Source organism: Biomphalaria glabrata, chromosome 9, assembly GCF_947242115.1.
Source record: "Biomphalaria glabrata chromosome 9, xgBioGlab47.1, whole genome shotgun sequence".
NCBI classification, from domain to species: domain Eukaryota; kingdom Metazoa; phylum Mollusca; class Gastropoda; family Planorbidae; genus Biomphalaria; species Biomphalaria glabrata.
Window position 1 is genome coordinate 31,380,909 of NC_074719.1, and position 19,791 is coordinate 31,400,699.

General features: G+C 37.6%; 2 protein-coding genes across 6 annotated transcripts in view; one reads left to right on the plus strand and one right to left on the minus strand.

Annotated features, from left to right (window-relative positions):
* Positions 1 to 9,488, plus strand: part of LOC106058919 (coiled-coil domain-containing protein 180-like) — a 65,816-nt gene extending 56,328 nt beyond the window's left edge. For both annotated transcript variants that reach the window (XM_056040299.1, XM_056040300.1), the window contains 6 exons: positions 3,262 to 3,422; positions 3,868 to 4,005; positions 6,049 to 6,160; positions 6,372 to 6,488; positions 7,943 to 8,070; positions 8,379 to 9,488. In XM_056040299.1, the coding sequence (XP_055896274.1) occupies positions 3,262 to 3,422; positions 3,868 to 4,005; positions 6,049 to 6,160; positions 6,372 to 6,488; positions 7,943 to 8,070; positions 8,379 to 8,519 (797 nt within the window). In that variant the 3' untranslated portion in view covers positions 8,520 to 9,488. The remainder of the gene's footprint in view (positions 1 to 3,261; positions 3,423 to 3,867; positions 4,006 to 6,048; positions 6,161 to 6,371; positions 6,489 to 7,942; positions 8,071 to 8,378) is intronic.
* An 873-nt stretch (positions 9,489 to 10,361) lies between these two features.
* On the minus strand, positions 10,362 to 19,594 carry LOC106051108 (uncharacterized). 4 transcript variants are annotated; one of them, XM_056040301.1, is made up of 3 exons: positions 19,217 to 19,594; positions 15,098 to 15,184; positions 10,362 to 12,084 (listed from the first exon to the last, which is right to left on the minus strand). In XM_056040301.1, exons 2-3 carry the CDS (start codon positions 15,127 to 15,129, stop codon positions 10,833 to 10,835), a joined length of 1,284 nt encoding a protein of 427 aa, XP_055896276.1. In that variant the 5' UTR covers positions 15,130 to 15,184; positions 19,217 to 19,594; the 3' UTR covers positions 10,362 to 10,832. The 4 variants fall into 4 exon arrangements, with proteins under 4 accessions (XP_055896276.1, XP_055896278.1, XP_055896277.1 ...); XM_056040303.1 differs by lacking the exon at positions 15,098 to 15,184 and having other exon boundaries at positions 19,227 to 19,592; XM_056040302.1 differs by lacking the exon at positions 15,098 to 15,184 and having other exon boundaries at positions 19,217 to 19,589.
* Between the last annotated feature and the right edge of the window lie 197 nt (positions 19,595 to 19,791).

Genomic DNA, 19,791 nt, shown 5'->3' on the forward strand with positions numbered 1-19,791 from the left:
GGCTTCCTTCCAGCTCTCTTTCCCCATACTTCTGTCACAATTGCATTACTGCCCTTTAAGGGTCAAAGTGGGCTGACACCCATGTAAACAAAACATTATGTTAAATAAGCCCATTAGATTCAGCTTCTGAAACTTGACATATTATGAGAACAATAATGTTTGGATGCATCTCATGTGAAACACAATTAGACGGCAGGATTTTGTGATAATTCCACGGCCACCTAGTATATCCTGTATACTCAATGTATGCATTCATCCTTCCATTTCTTCCTCCTCCATTTTGCCTCACTGATCTTTCTTACAGCAGCCTTTTATCTCATCCTTGTCCCTTTATTTTTCATATGTCTCTAACTCATCATTTCTCCAACATTCTAGCCTTTAGCTCAGTGATTCCCAAAGTGGTCTATATAGACCCCCAGGGGTCTATGAAGACTTTCAAGGGGTCTACGAAAGTGAAAAAACAAATTGGGGGTCCATGAGATGTCCAAGGGGGTCTATGATAATAGATTTCATATAAGCAGGTCGTGACTTTAATTTTTACATCCCATTAATGTAATTCTTCACACTATATATAATTTGTAACTTAGTTAACATTTAAATATTTATCCTGCTATTCTAACGAAAAATTGTTGTATTCAATTTCAATACTTATTAAAATAACTTAATATTGTCTTCATGTAAATAATGTTTAACAAAAAGAAATGTAGACTGTCTAGCGTTGATTATATAAAATTGTTCATTCTTTCCTTGTCAACCAAGCGGTTACCGATTGCCTTTTTATGACGATATGAAACTAATTACGCTTGAGAATCATCTGCGACAATATCACCCTGATAAAAAGATATAGATTTGAAAAACTTTTGAATATTCAAAGATAAAGTTCAGAATAGACCCACAAAATCTTTATTCAACATCAGGTAGAGAAGATGGTGGTTTATGAGTCTTACAATATCTGTTCACTTATATCAAAATAAGGGTGTGGTGATAGTGGTTAAGCGCTTGGCTTCCGTAATTGGGGTCCTGGGTTCGAATCTCTGTGAATTTTGAATTTCAGGATTTTCAGGGCTCCCCTGAGTCCACCCATCTCTAATGGGTACCTGAATTATGTTAGTAAAAGTAAAGGCGGTTGATCGTTGTTCTGCCCACATGACACCCTGCTCGTTAACCGTTGGCCAAAGAAACAGATGACCATAACATCATCACAATGTCTGAAAGTGGAAATTTACTTATTTATGGCAAAATGAGGAAAACACCATAGGTAAAACATTGATTTTTATCAGCCATTGTAGTTTTAAAACCTGTTTTACACAAACCCACATCTGATACAGTTCAAGGTTGCTTCGGTGGCATGAGTTATAAAATAAAAATCTTCATATGTAATTCTTTGCAAACTACATATAAACGTTTGGGCTTAGCAGCGTCACAGGTTCTGACAGGATGTAGTGGTGTGTGCTGCAAACTGCATTATGGTCGCCGGCTCCTTATTTTTTCTCAGGTTAACCCACAAAACCTTTCCCATGTTTGAGTTGCAAGACAGGAGAGTTTTGAATTCAGTTTTACTTCTGCTAGGTGGGTAGCCAGCCAAGACTAATGAGCCCTTCATGCTCGAAGCTTACTGGTTTAGGCGACAGCCACTCACCTTCGCTCTTTCTCCCGATAGTGATAACATCTTCGCGCGGACACAATATTTGAGCAACTCGTGAAACGTCAACAAATACACGAGAAACTGCTCTTTGCAAAAAACTCTTAGAATGATACTTAAGGCCATTGTGTTTGGAGATTCCAGCAATACATATTGCTATTTTAATTGGTTTTGAATTTTATCAATAAAAAAGAGAGATCGCTAAAATTTCTAATATGTAGCTTTAAATTACTTTTTCACTTTTCAACTCTCTACAGATAGAAATTAGGAGGCATTTTGGCTGAGCGGTAAAGTGCTTGGTTTCTGAACCGGGGGTCCCGAGTTTGAATCCTGTTGAAGACTTGGATTTTTAATTTCGGGATCTTTTGGGCGCCTCTGAGGCCACCCAGCTCTAATGGGTACCTGACATTGGTTGGGGAAAGTAAAGGCTGTTGGTCGTTGTGCTGGCCACATGACACCCTCGATAATCGTAGGCCACAGAAACAGATGACCTTCACATCATCTGCTCTATAGACCACAAGGTCTGAGGGGAACTTTACTTTTTGTACAGATAGAAATTAGTTTAAAAAAAATATGTTGAATTTTCAAAAATTTGAAAGTTAAGCAGAGGGTCTACCGATAACCAGAAAACATGGCAAGGGGTCTAAAAAAGTTTGGGAACCACTGCTTTAGCTTCTAATTTTGCACCTATCCCTCTTCCCATAAACCCTAACCACTTTCTGAACCTTAGTCCCTAACCTGGCTTTTAACTTAAATTTCTATTTTGCCTTTTTTTTCCTTATCCTACTCTCCATCCCTTTCAAACTCTTTTCACCCATCTCTCTCCTCTTTTCACCTATCTCTCACATCTTTTCACCCATCTGTCACATCTTTTCACCCATCTGTCACATCTTTCCACCCACCTATCTCTCATCTTTTCACTCTTCTCTCACATCTTTTCACCCATCTCTCACATCTTTTCACCCATCTCTCTCCTCTTTTCACCCATCTGTCACATCTTTTCACCCATCTGTCACATCTTTTCACCCATCTCTCACATCTTTTCACCCATCTGTCACATCTTTTCACCCATCTCTCACATCTTTTCACCCATCTGTCACATCTTTTCACCCATCTCTCACATCTTTTCACCCATCTCTCACATCTTTTCACCCATCTGTCACATCTTTTCACCCATCTCTCACATCTTTTCACCCATCTGTCACATCTTTTCACCCATCTGTCACATCTTTCCACCCACCTATCTCTCATCTTTTCACTCTTCTCTCACATCTTTTCACCCATCTCTCACATCTTTTCACCCATCTGTCACATCTTTTCACCCATCTCTCACATCTTTTCACCCATCTGTCACATCTTTTCACCCATCTCTCACATCTTTTCACCCATCTCTCACATCTTTTCACCCATCTGTCACATCTTTTCACCCATCTCTCACATCTTTTCACCCATCTGTCACATCTTTTCACCCATCTCTCACATCTTTTCACCCATCTGTCACATCTTTTCACCCATCTCTCACATCTTTTCACCCATCTCTCACATCTTTTCACCCATCTCTCACATCTTTTCACCCATCTCTCTCCTCTTTGATAATTGTTTTTATTGACTTTCTCAAGAATTCCGCCATCAATTATTGAATCTTGAAGACCTGTGTGCACAAGTTCCTGGTCTAGTAATTGGGGACTATGTTCAGAATCAAATACTTGAGTCAAAGAAGGCCCATGATGCACTTGTATCAGAGTTTCAATCTATTCTTGAGCATCTTGCTACTAGACAGGTAGGAAACAACACAAAAATTTGTTCTGACGTTGTCTATTTTAATATTATTAATTATTATTACTAATAGACAGGTTGATGATACACTACTATTTGGGATTTGTATTTTTTATAAGACATCTATGTTTATCTTTTTTTTTTATTCATTTCTTTCATTTGCCAGATTATGTCTTTGCCTTCACCTCAAACCTTCTTGTTCCAAGTTGTTTTTCCACTTTCTTCAACTATTTCTGTTTAATGGTTCTGTGATAAAACTTTTTCTTTAAACTTTAAAAGACTAAGCATCAACATATTCTCATTTCTTTTTACTAAGTCTTTTAGCAAGTCTTCCAGATTTATTTAATATTAGAATTTAATTTAATTTTTTGTAGGCTGCAGATTTTTCATTGATAATTTTATCTTTCTTTTATCTTTCTTTTTCAAATCTTAAACTTTGCATCTACCAGACAGCTAATAAAAAAGAGTTACGACCAACATTGGGTCACCCTAACCTCAAGGATGATTTGGCTGCATTGTGTGCTATGGAATATGAAAGACACTTAAGCTTTGTTGAGCATGTGACAAGGTTTACAGAAACTCAGCAGGTAGGTTTATTTGATGGAAACATTCAATGGATATACTGTTATAAATTAACAAAGAAATGTATAGGAACATCCTCATCATTAGGTCATAAGCCTTAGCAAGAGCAAGGAGCCATGTCTTGTTTACACTATTAGTGCTGACAAGGAGCCATGTCTTGTTTACACTATTAGTGCTGACAAGGAGCCATGTCTTGTTTACACTAGTAATGCTGACAAGGAGCCATGTCTTGTTTACACTAGTAGTGCTGACAAGGAGCCATGTCTTGTTTACACTATTAATGCTGACAAGCCATGTCTTTACACTAGTAGTGCTGACAAGGAGCCATGTCTTGTGTACACTAGTAGTGCTGAAAAGGAGCCATCTCTTTACACTAGTAATGCTGACAAGGAGCCATGTCTTGTTTACACTATTAATGCTGACAAGGAGCCATGTCTTTACACTAGTAGTGCTGACAAGGAGCCATGTCTTTACACTATTAGTGCTGACAAGGAGCCATGTCTTTACACTAGTAATGTTGACAAGGAGCAATGTCTTGTTTACACTAGTGTGCTGACAAGGAGCCATGTCTTTACACTAGTAGTGCTGACAAGGAGCCATGTCCTTACACTAGTAGTGCTGACAAGGAGCCATGTCTTTACACTAGTAGTGCTGACAAGGAGTCATGTCTTGTTTACACTAGTAGTGCTGACAAGGAGCCATGTCTTTACACTAGTAGTGCTGACAAGATGCCATGTCTTTACACTAGTAGCACTGACAAGGAGCCATGTCTTTACACTATAAGTGCTGACAAGGAGCCATGTATTTACACTAGTAGTGCTGACAAGGAGCCATGTCTTTACACTAGTAGTGCTGACAAAGAGCCATGTCTTGTTTACACTATTAGTGCTGACAAGGAGTCATGTCTTTACACTATTAGTGCTGATAAGGAGCCATGTCTTTACACTATTAGTGCTGACAAGGACCCATATCTTATTTACACTATTAGTGCTGACAAGGAGCCATGTCTTTACACTAGTAGTGCTTACAAGGAGCCATGTCTTTACAGTATTAGTGCTGACAAGGAGCCATGTCTTTATACTATTAGTGCTGACAAGGAGACATGTCTTTATACTAGTAGTGCTGAGAAGGAGCCATGTCTTTACACTAGTATTGCTGAGAAGGAGCCATGTCTTTACACAATTAGTGCTGAGAAGGAGCCATGATGTCTTTACACTAGTAGCGCTGACAAGGAGCCATGTCTTTACACTATTAGTGCTGACAAGGAGCCATGTCTTTACACTAGTAGTGCTGACAAGGAGCCATGTCTTGTTTACACTAGTAGTGCTGACAAGGAGCCATGTCTCGTTTACACTAGTAGTGCTGATAAGGAGCCATGTCTTTACACTAGTAATGCTGACAAGGAGCCATGTCTTGTTTACACTATTAGTGCTGACAAGGAGCCATGTCTTTACACTAGTAGTGCTGAGAAGGAGCCATGTCTTTACACTAGTAGTGCTGAGAAGGAGCCATGTCTTTACACTAGTAGTGCTGACAAGGAGCCATGTTTTTACACTAGTAGTGCTGACAAGGAGCCATGTCTTGTTTACACTATTAGTGCTGACAAGGAGCCATGTTTTTACACTAGTAGTGCTGACAGGAAACCAACACATTTTTATAACATGTTCTAGGGGAGATAGAAGCGGACTGTCATTTTCTCTTCAAGATCTATCTTCTGTACTCTAGGCTTGTTACTATTGTATAAGTGGGGTGCAACCTATTCTCTGAAGAAGTGCAGTTTGTTTAATTTTTATTGCTTTTATGGCTTAACAAATCTATTTATGAGTTCAGTTTTTTTATTGATTATTCTGTTGGATTTATTAATTAAAATATATGCATGAGTCTGAGCTAGCTCTGCAAAAGCTTGAAATACCTTGTCAATTAGGAATGTGTTGTGTTTGGAAAAGACCAGAACAAATACAAATTTTTAAACTGTTTTATTTGGTTGTTGTAATTTGTTGTGTGCCTAAAAATGAAATTCTTTGTTTTGCTTGTTGGTTTATATAAAGGAAAATGCTGTGAAGAATGGTCAAGTTTTTGTGGAAGGTCTTGTTGAATTGTCCACACGTCTTCTAAAGCAGTGTGATCATATCTTGTTATTAGATGAAGTAGACAAAGGAAGTAAGTCATAGGACAACCATCAGTACTTCGCATTAGTTTCCACTGCACAATATCAAATATGTTATTAGATGAGTATCTTACATTTCGTCTTATGTGTTTTCATTTAAACAATTCTAGAAAAGTAATCCAATGCTTTTATTTCTTTCTCATCTTTTGATTTTGTTTTTAAACTTTGACTAGTCATTACACAGAACTTCTATTCCATGTTTAGGAGTTGAACCAAAGCTACTTCCTACATCTGAACTAATCAGAAGAAAGAAAGCTGGAAAATCTCTTGAAGAAGAAGAAACCAATTACAAGTCTTCTTGTAGTATTGCTAGCTGGATTGGTAAAACCAGGATTTTACTAGTTCTAATTCACATGCTCTTATTGCTGTTAAATAGTTTCACCTAAATGAAGTAAGAATGGCTTATACAAGCATTCAAATAATTCATGTAGCTTATAGAATAAAACACCAGGTATTGTAGAAGTCTTGTTACTTAACCACTTTGTATGAGCTTGGTGTAAATTGGAGGTTTCTGAAGACCCTTCCCCCCCCCCCCCCCCCCCATCCTTTCCCGTTAGGGTTTTAAAAATTCTGATTTCTCCCCCCCCCCCCCCCCTCCAAATTTTGTCTGAAGAAGTAAACCAGCAGTATTAAATTGATATGCTTGGTAAAGATCTTAGTGAAGTTATATTTTATTTAATACTTAAATGTGACTTGGTTATTGTACTTTGCTGTAATACACATAGATTGTTTATTCTAGTTTTCTGTACTACACACAGATTGGTTATTCTAGTTTGCTGTACTACACAGATTGGTTATTTTAGTTTGCTGTACTACACACAGATTGGTTATTTTAGTTTGCTGTACTACACACAGATTGGTTATTCTAGTTTGCTGTACTACACAGATTGGTTATTTTAGTTTGCTGTACTACACACAGATTGGTTATTCTAGTTTGCTGTACTACACAGATTGGTTATTTTAGTTTTCTGTACTACACATAGATTGGTTATTTTAGTTTGCTGTACTACACACAGATTGGTTATTCTAGTTTGCTGTACTACACACAGATTGGTTATTGTAGTTTGCTGTACTACACAAAGATTGGTTATTGTAGTTTGCTGTACTACACAAAGATTGGTTATTGTAGTTTGTTGTACTACACACAGATTGGTTATTGTAGTTTGCTGTACTACACACAGATTGGTTATTGTAGTTTGCTGTACTACACAAAGATTGGTTATTGTAGTTTGTTGTACTACACACAGATTGGTTATTTTAGTTTGCTGTACTGCACACAGATTGGTTATTGTAGTTTGCTGTACTACACAAAGATTGGTTATTGTAGTTTGTTGTACTACACACAGATTGGTTATTGTAGTTTGTTGTACTGCACACAGATTGGTTATTGTAGTTTGTTGTACTGCACACAGATTGGTTATTGTAGTTTGTTGTACTACACACAGATTGGTTATTGTAGTTTGCTGTACTACACACAGATTGGTTATTGTAGTTTGTTGTACTGCACACAGATTGGTTATTGTAGTTTGTTGTACTGCACACAGATTGGTTATTGTAGTTTGTTGTACTACACACAGATTGGTTATTGTAGTTTGTTGTACTGCACATAGATTGGTTATTGTAGTTTGTTGTACTACACACAGATTGGTTATTGTAGTTTGTTGTACTGCACATAGATTGGTTATTCTAGTTTGTTGTACTGCACATAGATTGGTTATTGTAGTTTGTTGTACTGCACATAGATCATTATCTGATTGGTGCTTCTAATATTTCAGGCCTTCCCATGAATCAGTTTTGTTTGGAAGGTTTGCCTAGTAGACTTGAACTCAGTCCATCCATCACAACCAATAAAACAACATCTGCTCACAGTGCTGTCATCAAATCCAGAGATGTAGCTTACCAGGTTAGTTCACATGTTTATAGTTTTGTATTCTTAATGTTTCTCAAATTGGCAACTATTTAGCAAAACACATTTATACATGTTATAAAACTTTTTTTACAATTAGAAGCTAAGAGTGCTTTAGCATAACTATCATATCTGCTAATAGATATTTGAATATTTTTTTGTATTCTGTAAAACATCCAGTGTTCATGATACATTATTGTATAAATCCAGTGTATAAATACTATTAGGATATCCAAACTTATTGCATTTCAAACTTCTATTAAATTAGTTCTGAAAAAGTTTCATACATGCTTTCATTTATACAGACTTACAAAACTTCATTTGATAAAATGGTGCAAGAAATTGAAAGTACAAAAAATAGTCTTTTGCTGACAGAAACATTATGGTCCCAGTCGTGGAATAGTTCTGTTGAGAAAGTCAAAGGCCTGTATCAAACTGAGTCCTAGACTCACTGTCAACACCAGGAGAATTAATCAGCAGGGAGCTGCCTTAATGAGATGAATGTATTATACCTTGTGGCTTTTGTATTTAAAAGACAATTTCTATGTTCTTGAAAGAATTATTTGAATCAAGTTAGAATATGTTGTTTAGGCATGTCATTTTTATTTGTTTAAAAAAAAATCAAAATTGAGACACTGCAATTTCTTGATATTGATTGTTTAAATGTCTTAGATCAATAACTAGACCTTTTTTTTTTGTTGATAGTTTTGACCCATCATATAAGGCTTTTGTTTTTAAGAAATGTCATTTAGAATCAGATGTATGAAAAAAAATTTTCTGAGACAGACAAATATCCAAATTATTTGTTTGTTTGTTTTTTTAAAGATTTCCATTCCATTGAAAACAATTATTGAGAGATATTATTTCTGTTTGAGTCAATTTGTTTGTTTCTGTGTCCAGATCAATAAAACTTTGTCTTCAGTCAGCAAAAACTTTGTATGTAGTTAACCAGAAAATGTCAATGTTTAGTTTGTAAAGGTTACTTGGACAATTCTAAACAGGTAGAGGCTCTCTGAACATTTGAATAAATCACATTTCTAGTTGAATGTTCTGAGATGTGAGAGAAGAGAGAGGACACAACCTTTGAAGATCTTGTTTGATAGAACAGAGCAACTGAATCCATTAGGAGTCATGATTTATAAAACTTACCAACACTGTTCCCTTTGTTTTTCATTAATTAATTTGAACTTGTTAGTTAATTAGTTACCATGAACTTGTTATAATCTGTACCACTATTCAAAAGCAGCAACAATCTCCCAATGTTATATTCTATTCTATATGATGAAGAGCTGAACTAACTCAGACTTTTCAAAATGAAAAATATTTTTGTTTCAAATTTATTTCTATAAAGTATTTCAAAACTTTGTTCATCAGAGGTAATAAACTAGAAGTATATAGACTTTCCAAAACCTTTACCTGCTGTAATGATTCTTTATTCACCATCCTTCTACTAGTGTTTTGAACGTGTGTATGTTTGCTGTCAGTTTGTCAGGTTTAGAGCAGAAAAGTAATAGCACTTTTATAATTTCAATTTGAATAAATATGCAAAATTACTTGGACAAAAGGTGTATCGTATAAAGACCAGGAGGATTATTAAAATGAAACAAAAATAACGTAGAAAATGGTGCAAATGAAATAAAACCAGACTACCAAAGGATAACGGTTTCATTGGATCTTCGTATTTAGTTAAACTCTGTAATAGTTTTGATACAAACTTCAGGTTCCAAAATAGTAAAACTATGTATTGGCTATGCCATGTTGATTTGTTCTCAGTCTATATATTTGTTCATTTTTTTAACATTCAATGATCGGGTCACATTTTAACGATCCCCCAAACACATTGTCTACCCGTGAATTCTAATATCTGTTAGATTGAACTGGAACGGCCCGCTCTTTCTTTCTCTCTCTCCCCTATTTGTAACCTCAACGGAGATGAACTTACTCGTGTTTACACCAACATTTATTTAGCAAATACAATTAAAATAACCGACTTAGTTTTAATCAAGGTTACATAGAAACACGCACACACCCACTCCCACACGACCTGCAGGTAATGGTAACATCATACCCACACGACTAACTGATACTGGTAACATCATACCCACACGACTAACTGATACTGGTAACATCATACCCACACGACTAACTGATACTGGTAACATCATACCCACACGACTAACTGATACTGGTAACATCATACCCACACGACTAACTGATACTGGTCATCATACCCACACGACTAACTGATACTGATAACAAAAATTATCTCAACACTAAACAACATGCAATTTGTTTTTGTTTGTTTTTTATTATAAATATCAACATAATAGATGAAATCGTAGAGTTTGATTAAATGTAATGTTTGACTTAGCATGCCAAATATCTGCATGCCCATTGCAGGACGAAACCTTACATCCACGTTTAGTCGATCAGCGGAAACGTTCCTTTAGCCAATGATTATGGGTCCGTTGATTTGTAAGCAATGCATGTAAACAGGCATTTTTTTAAATTTCTTTCATTTAATAGTAGGCCTATACATCAAACGTATGGGTTCTTTAATAATTGTTTTCAAATGGTTTATTGTTATGAAAAAGCTTGCATATATCTAAACTTAGGCATACGATACATTCGTTTGAACTCTCTCCTGCAGTAAACTATGCTAGAAATGTTTTGAACTCTCTCCTGCAGTAAACTATGCTAGAAATGTTTTGAACTCTCTCCTGCAGTAAACTATGTTAGAAATGTTCTCGCATCCTGATTCATGTATGACTTGGAAAAAAGTGATGAAAAGACTCGGCAATACAAGGATGTATCTGACCTTTACTTGTTAAACAGAATAACCCGTCATCTGTTCTTCTTAAATAGGCAGCAAGACGACCAATGCCATAATTGCTGACCACTAAAATGTCACAGTTGACCATCAAGTGCTGATGAAATATTTGAGCTTCTAGCCGGTCACACACCTGTTGTAGAGGGTCGTCTCTTCTTAAACTCAACATTGGACTTTCAACAAGTCGATCTTTAAATCGCTCACGTCTTGCTCTAGACAAAACTTCCCAGGAATCCGTCAACAAAAAGATCTTATGAATATTGGTCTCCGAATGAATTCTCAGAAAATTCCAAACCATCGTTAGCTGCTGGGCATTAAACTGAGAGTTGGTCACGTGAGTGGTTAAGTCCACACATAGTAGTTTATGTTCATTCGACGGCAGAATAGAATAAATGTATATGTCTAATGTCTTTTTGAGTCGATGACTCAGTGTAAACAGACGATGAAACAGAAATGCGTGAATGCGATCCTTTCTGACACCAAACATCCACGATAGTTCATGTTTGTACAGAACACTGTTTTGGAATCCAGGAATAGAATCCAGGTTAGATTTGAAATAGACATAATCGAAATGTTCTTGAGCAAACTCAGTCCAATTCATTGTCTGTATGTTATTATAAAATGGGTGATTGTTGTCCATAATTCTTAGGCCAACACCTGCCATGCCTTTGTTCAGCACTGAGTGGAACGATGACTTGAGACTCCAACTAACGTTTAATGGTGCCATGAAGTCTTCAAGTTTACACGGTAAGCCGTGAATCTCTGCTTTAAATATTCGACCAGTTAAATTGGCGATAAGGTAACTGGTTTCTATGCCTTTAAATATGTCAAACCAATCAGAACAGTTTCCCATTTTCCCCGTGTCACACCTGTATATTAAATATCGTTGTTTGTTGCCTATATTGTCAAAACCTATGTGCAAACCTTGGTTTGTTTCCACAGGTTTAGATATTTCTTTGATTATTGTTCCCAAGTTTTGAAAAGTTACACTTTGAGTAGTTTTCAGTGCAACCACAGACTTGGGGAATGCAACAAGACGGTGAAGAGCAAGATCCTGAGGAGCTTCTAGCTCTGGTAAAAATTCCAAAAGTATGTAAATAGAAACAGTCGACATGCCACAAAATGCAAACAAAATGATGAACTTGAGCACCCTGGAGGTTCTCATCTTCATTGAGTGAAATCTGAAAGAAAAATGTTTAAATACAATGTCGAATTTTACAAGAATTTAGTACACTAAATAGTAATACCAAGACCTAGTTGTAATAAATTAATTTTAGAGTTAAAGTTGCTTCTATTTGGCGAAAATGCTAGTCAAACTAGCTTAAGGAAAAACTATTATTAGGGTTAATCTGTTATCTCCTAACGCAAAGCCAACATTTTCCAAACTTCAAGCATTCTGCAAACTTCACTGTTTGACCATAATCATAATCTTTTCTTGTACATTTAGCTTCAGGTGACCATGGATCGTCTGACACTTCTGTGACAGCTTGTTACCATTTTGGCTTCCATTTGGAGCAACTTAGGATATGTATAAGCGTTCATATTTAGCTTTCAATGTAGGAAATACTTGTAAATGAGTACACATTAATATATTGTAATAATTGAAGGGAGGCAACTCAACGAGACATAGATGTTTATTTACATGGAGACATGACAAACACATAGGACATCTGCCCTGAGCACAGCATCTTCATCTCGGCTCTAGACTTGGGCGGAAATCGTTCTCTTTCTAATGTAAACATCCTTCCTAGTCTGGTTTCTAGAAGTGCGCACCTACTGCACTAGCCTGGATGGCGGTGTGCATGGCAGAGCTATAACTTTGCCACCTTCTTAAAGCTTTTCGTCCCGAAAAGAAACAGTGCAGTAGAGGGTTGACAGTTCAGGTGGAGGTCGATCGGTGGGAACCACAGACGACAGGGTGCCTGTTGCCCACGAAGCCATATGCACAGTTTTCCGCGGCCGTCACTTTCTCTTCTTCCAGTTGGCCAGTCTACGCTTGAGACGATATCGTGGTCGCTGCTTCGACCTCATGACGATAGTCGCTGATGCCAGCCAGCTGACACTGGGAGAGTTAGTGGAGGTCAGGGTTGCCAGCCACTTAACACAAATGGAGGCTTTGGCGATCACTGTAGATTCCAGGGTTGTTCTAAGACGCTGAGCCAGCGGACCTTTTCCATGGACGTCTCGTGACACAGTTGTAGGTCCACTGGTAGCCATGGTCTCAAGCACATAGTCTTTCTCAGCCTCATCTGTAAGGTATGCCCATGAAGCATCATTGTAATGTTCATCCACCACTACATCAGGTTTCGCTGGGATTAATTCATCACCGTTCAAGTCACTCTCTCTGATGTGGGCAGAAGTACAAATTTCTGTCAAGTTCAGATCTTGTAGCTGGGTTTCTTGGCATGGGCACTGTCCCCACAGGGCGCCGCATACACAGTTCAAGTCAATCGCCTGGATGCAGTTGACAAGCATCGAGTTCTCTCTTATGCCGCTGCCAAAGTCAAATTCGTTGTTTCTGTCGCTGCCATTGTTGGGCCCCGTATTCGCAATTTCCCCCGACGACATTCAAGGCAAGGAATCAGTAACGGTCTTGAGGCTTTCATGGTTTGAGTTCTCATCAAAGGTACTGACAGATAAACAGAGGTCTTTAAAGTCCACAGCAGAAAGCGTGGACGCAGACTCAATGTTGTTCTGATCTGTTCGGCTCATTGAGGTACTTGTTGCAGATACATTAGGAACAAAATCTTCAGGCAAATAACAGACTTCCCTAGTTTCTTCATTTGTTTCTTTCGTTTCCATTTGAAACATCCGGTTGAGATCGTCGCAGCAATCGTTGTCACGTTTCTCGTCTAGAAAGTCACACCCACAAGACTTGCCCACAACACAGCCACAGACGGCGCTCCAATCCCCAGCGTCTCCGTCACCACTGTTTGTGGTGACAAAGTCCTGGCCATGCAACTTCTTCACCAACGAGTCTACGGGCAACTGCTTCTTCACCAACGAGTCTATTCCTTTTTTCGTTTGAGACACCATTTTATCTACCTTGTTAATTTGTTCACACATTGCATCAATACCTTCATGTATCTTGCCAATTAGCTCATAAATCTCCGGTTTAATTTCATATAGGTAGGTCTATCCGGATCTTCGTCTTCATCGATCAGGGCTTGTCGGAGACGAGCTGTAAGCGCCTCCTTGGTACAACCAAGCTTTAGACGTCGGTAACGAAGTTCCCGCCTTAGCTCTTTAACTAAGAGTCGGTCTAGTTGTTTCAAAGATGTCATTGTGATCAAATCCTACCTCATCTCGCTGAGTCGCCTATAATCCCACTTTGACACCAATGTAATAGCTGAAGGGAAGCAACTCAACGAGACATAGATGTTTATTTACAAGAGGACATGACAAACACATAGGACATCTGCCTTGAGCACAGCATCTTCATCTCGGCTCTAGACTTGGGCGGAAATCGTTCTCTTCCTAATGTAAACATCCTTCCTAGTCTGGTTTCTAGAAGTGCGCACCTACTGCACTAGCCTGGATGGCGGTGCGCATGGCAGAGTTATAACATTATTTTTTCATTGGAAGCTACGACAATTAATTAAGCAACTGGCAACAGCTAAACGATATAGGCCTAAGTGTTAGCCGCAGCTCAACTGGTTTAGTCCTGGATATCTATTGGTTAATAAAACATTGCACTAATTAAATGAAATGGTTGAAAAATGCAAGTAAAAAGGAATTTTCTTTTCTTTTTTTTTTTTTGCAATTGTAGACTAGATATATATGTCATAAACATAATACAAACCCTTCCAGGTGGTTTTGAGTTTAAAATCCCCCCTCAAGCGGGGTTTGAAACTAAAAACCACCTTTTCAATATAAAAAAAAAATTACACACTCAAAATTCTATGAGCATAGTTTAAACCCTCTTCCTCCAGAGAGCTTTAATTTTAAAACCCCTCCAGATGATTTTGAGTTTCAAATCCCCCCACAGATAGTTTTGATTTCGAAAACCTCCTCTTCAATATTATTCTAAAGCAAACTACACTCACCAAATTCTATGAGCGTAGCTAAGGGGGGGGGGCTTGAGTTTGTGTAAAAAAAACTCCTGAGATTTTTTAGTTTAAAACCCTCCAGATGGTTTTGACGATAAAACTTCCATTTTCGATATAAAATCTGAAGCAAACTACAATCACTAACTTCCAAGAGCGTAGCCAATAGAGGTTACACATTTCTACCAGTCGCTGGGCTCCATTAATAAAGTGCAGTGAATAGCTTGAAAGTCATCTGCCGAAATTAAAAAAAGACTAAATGATGCTAAACAAAGATGGCTGAGACGGATTTTAGGAGTCAGTTATAGAGATCAGGTCTCAATCAAGAAAATCCTATGCCGAACTGGGAGGCGACCACTTAACGAGGTATTGACAGAGCGTCGTTCAAGGTTTGCGGGACATGTCTCCGACAAAATAAATTACGCATACTAAGAGTTGCGATGACATTGAGGCTATTACGAGGAAATCGAAAACAGGACATCCTCGTATGACTTGGTGCCACACTTTCATGGAGGACCTCAGAGCATTGGATACCAGGTGGGAAGAGGCTTCAGACATTGCCAGGGACAGATTTTTGTTGAGACAGCCGCACAATGCGCCGAAAGGTGAGGTAGGATCTGAGTCCTAAGTAAGTAAGAATAGCAGATTAGGTTTTTGAACTAAAATTTTGTAAAAGCAAGATAATGCTCTGTCGATACCTTAAAATATGCATTTTTTTATCTTGTTTTAAATGCCGGATTTTGTGCCAAGCGGCGGGGGGAGCTGACAAGGGCGGTGTGTCTACAGTTTTTCCACTAATACCAAGAAGAACCTATCCAAGGGTACTATAAACGTCTTCCGAAAGAATAAATCGTCAAAATTTAATGTAATAAAGATTAATTATGTATACACATAAACACAACATATGTATATGTATGGTGGGAGGGGGGAGGAAAAGAAAAAAATCCCCCCAAGCTCTATCAAATTTGTATTTTATTTTCGGTATTTCCCCAAAAGGCCGCAGTCTACAGATACATACAACTATCACTAGTTCCGTATTTTTGTTGTTTCCTCAAGGCCTTACGTCATTTCCACTCCCTTCTAGAAGCGGTCTAAATAAAATAAAAATGTAAAAATCCTAATAGCATTAATGAGATAGATCTGCAGTCTTTTTCTTCTTTTCGAGAGGACTCACTTTTTGTTGTTGGCGGGGGAGGGAGGGAGAAGTCAAAGTGGGGAGGGAGAAGTCAAAGTGCTACTAAAATTAACGGACCCCAAATATGAGAGCGTGTATGTGTTGGGGGCGAATTATGAAGCGGGTCTTTCCTAATCAAGTCAAAAGTCTAAGTTGGAGAAATTACGATGCGCAGGTAAAAAAAGACGAAAACAAAGTAAGGCAAGAGAGAGAAAGGGAGAGGGAAAGAGTGAGCGGGCCGTGAAATCTTATTGTAACAGTTACAATTTACATAAACCTAATAGCGGTTTACGGGGGTCACTAAAAAAGGGCAACAGATTACAAATACTTTACTATTATCGCAAAGGTCTTTTCAATGTTTTACCATGATCATATCTGCAGTATTTGAAGTTTCAATATGACTCTCTGGTATGGAATCTGAACTATTTAAAAATGAAAATGCATAAACTGAAAAACAAAATGCTGCTAGCAAAGTCCTCGGTAGCCAACAAACTCCATCCGGACAAATGTTTGAGAAGCTTTCGTAAGAAGGTGAGAAAGATTTTAATATTAACTAGTCGACCCGCGGCGTAGCATACGCCGCTATTTTGCAGGGCTACCTTAGGCCACTGCAACCTATGCGACCAGAGTGGGCCCACACTTTCATTGGACCCGTTCTAATTGTAGGTGTAAATTATTAAATTAAACGATTTTATATTTTCCTGATTTACCAGGAGCTCCTGGAAATCTCCTGAAATTGCAAAATGTACGAAAAAGTCCTGGAAATCTCCGAAATTATTAAAATCTTTTGAAAACTCATACAAATCTCATGGAATATATAGACAAAATTGTCAATATGGAAAACGACAATCCTACGCGCGATAAAAAAACGGCATTATGCAATACCCGTAATAGTGGAGTCTGGTGAAAGAAGCTTCTCGCGCCTCAAACTAATGAAGAATTACTTGAGGTCAACAATTCTCGTAGATAGATTGAAATATTTGGTAATTCTTGCTATTGAGCGTGATCTACGTAGGAAATAGAATTTCTATGACATACTTGCTTCGCTACAAGCAAGGCTCGTAAAGTAATTCTTTACGTAGTAAAGAATGAATAAAATGCAAAGACGAATTTATTTTCTAATACAAACTTTTAATTTTCACTTATTATCTGCTTCCCTACCCAAACTTGGCCCCACGAAATCCGTTTCGCATAGGGCCCCACAACGGTTAAGTCCGGCCCTGCTATTTAGTGACGGGTAAATACAGAGTAGATTACATGTTCTCCCCCTCCCCTCTTTTTTTCCTCCTCTAAAGTTACGTGGGGTAGAAATAAATAAAAGAGTGATTTTTCCATGACTTTTAGGTCACAATGGTTAAATCCGGCCCTGCTATTTAATGACGGGTAAATACTACTTGTTACTTAAAGTAAACAATAAACAAAGTGGAGACATAGTATTGGATTCTCAGACAATAGACCAAGTAGAAAATTTTATATACCTTGGGAGTGTAGTCAGTATATCAGGTGGAACAGATGAAGACATTAAACGCCGTATAAATCTAGCACGTCAGACATTTACACAGCTAAAACCAACCTGGAAATCTCCTTACATCTCAAACAAGACTAAACTAAGAATCTTTAATTCTAATGTCAAGGCTGTCCTACTGTATGGTTCTGAAACATGGAGAACAACTGAAGCCACAACAAAAAAAATACAGACCTTCATCAACAGATGCCTGAGAAATATCCTAAAAATACACTGGTATGACAAAGTAGAAAACACCAAACTGTGGGAGATGAGTGGACAGAAAAATATAGAAGTGCAGATCTTAGAGAGGAAGTGGAGATGGATTGGTCACACCCTTAGAAAAGATACCAGCAACAGAGCTAGGCAGGCCATAGAGTGGAACCCCCAGGGAACAAGACGCAGAGGAAGACCAAAAAGAACATGGCGACGCAGTGTACTTGAAGAAGCAGAGAAGACCGGGAAGAGCTGGGACACCATCAAAAAGCTAGCAAGAGACCGTGGAGAGTGGCGTGTTTATGTCGAGGCCCTATGTTCCATGAGGAACTCAAAGGAATGATGATGATGATGATGAAATACTACTTGTTCCCCCCCCTCTCTTTTCTTTTTCGTGGGGTAACTCTAGTCCGACTTGCAGAAATAAAAGAGTGATCTTTCCTTTACATGAAGAGAATTATATATAGAGATAATAAAGAGAACTCTGTGATTTTAGCATCTGTTAAGAACATGATTTACTGTATCGGTGGTCGTTCTTATGTTTACATGTGCTTGTAACTCGTCTGTAAGAATGTGTTCACGAAATGTGTGTGTTGTGTATTAAAGACATGATTTTCTACTCTGTTGGGTTATTTTTTTTATTTCTAACATTATCACAAAGGAAATACAAGCAACAAAAACCAACGGACACAAACACTTCCTTGTTCCCCTGGCTCATTGGATTGATCTCAACATTTCACGTGTTACATTGGAGTGAAACTAGTGCGAACGTAGATTTTGTTGCTAGAGTTCTAATAGATTTTAAATGTAAGACAAATTTCCTCATGGATAGTTAGCTTATTATTTTTATTTTTAAACCCAGAACCTGGCGACTACTGGTCTGTGTTTATTGACCGTTTCATCATTATGTACACAAGTTCTATTTTATAGCGTATTTTATAACATTATAATTTTGTTACTCAGTACAAATATTTACTTTTACTTTTCTGAGTCAAATGTTATTCATATTTGTTCAAGTAAACAAATCCTGGTAGAAAATGTATTCTCTGACTTATTAATAAAAAGACTTTGAAATCTAGTTCTATTCTAGCTACTGAATAGCTTCAATGTGTTCTGTAGTGCTACCCATGGGGAACTAAATAACGCTCAAGTCTGACATATCCAATAAAACCGTGATTCTGGTTATAATTGATTTTTAATTGTAATACATAATTTATTGGCAAAAAATACTAGCATTGTAGGTCAAATTATTTAGTTATAGTTCTACCTGTTAAAATAATTTGAAATTGCATTTAAAAAAAAGATCTTTTTTATATGCCTATTACAAATCATTGCTAACTTAAAAGATATATATATATCTTCTGTAAACCTACTTGTATTTACATTCAAATCCAAAACATTGAAGGGGCAGAGAGCTGTGATACTTCTGCCAAGGTTTGAAAATGAGTTTTTTAAAAATGTCGCTATGAGTAAGGAAGGCAACTCTGTATTGAGCGACGCCATTGAAATTATCCGCAAGATTTCCTTTGAAATTTGTGTATTCAATTCAAACTCTCTGAACTAGACCCGCGGTAATATCTGCACCTCCAGACATGTGTAACCTTTTCTGACTGGGCGAAGTATTCATGACTGTTGACACAGAGCCTTATCATGTGCAGTCTACTAGAGACAAATTATGAATACTGTGTAGATGTCTACAGAGCCCATTCAACCAGAAAGAGAAGAACTAGATCTATAGCGATCAGATCGTTGATTGAACACTCTTAGCAATCACATAATCCTTGTACTGCATAATTTCAGGTTTTTTTTTCTAGCAGTGAGACCAGCTCACAAATTGGACAGGCACACACATAGATGACAAGCAAGAACGTCATGGAGAATTACTTTCGTTTCAAGAAATAAAAGATTGAATGAATGAAAAAGTTCAAAGAGGGGGGGGGGAATAAAA

Bases quoted from the DNA above. Each gene is read 5' to 3' on its own strand.
- LOC106051108 (XM_056040301.1), bottom strand. From the start codon at position 15,129: ATGTGTAACCTCTATTGGCTACGCTCTTGGAA. The intron at 12,085-15,097 runs GTTAGTGATTGT...TTTTTCTTTCAG, and splicing joins TATTGGCTACGCTCTTGGAA to ATTTCACTCAATGAAGATGA.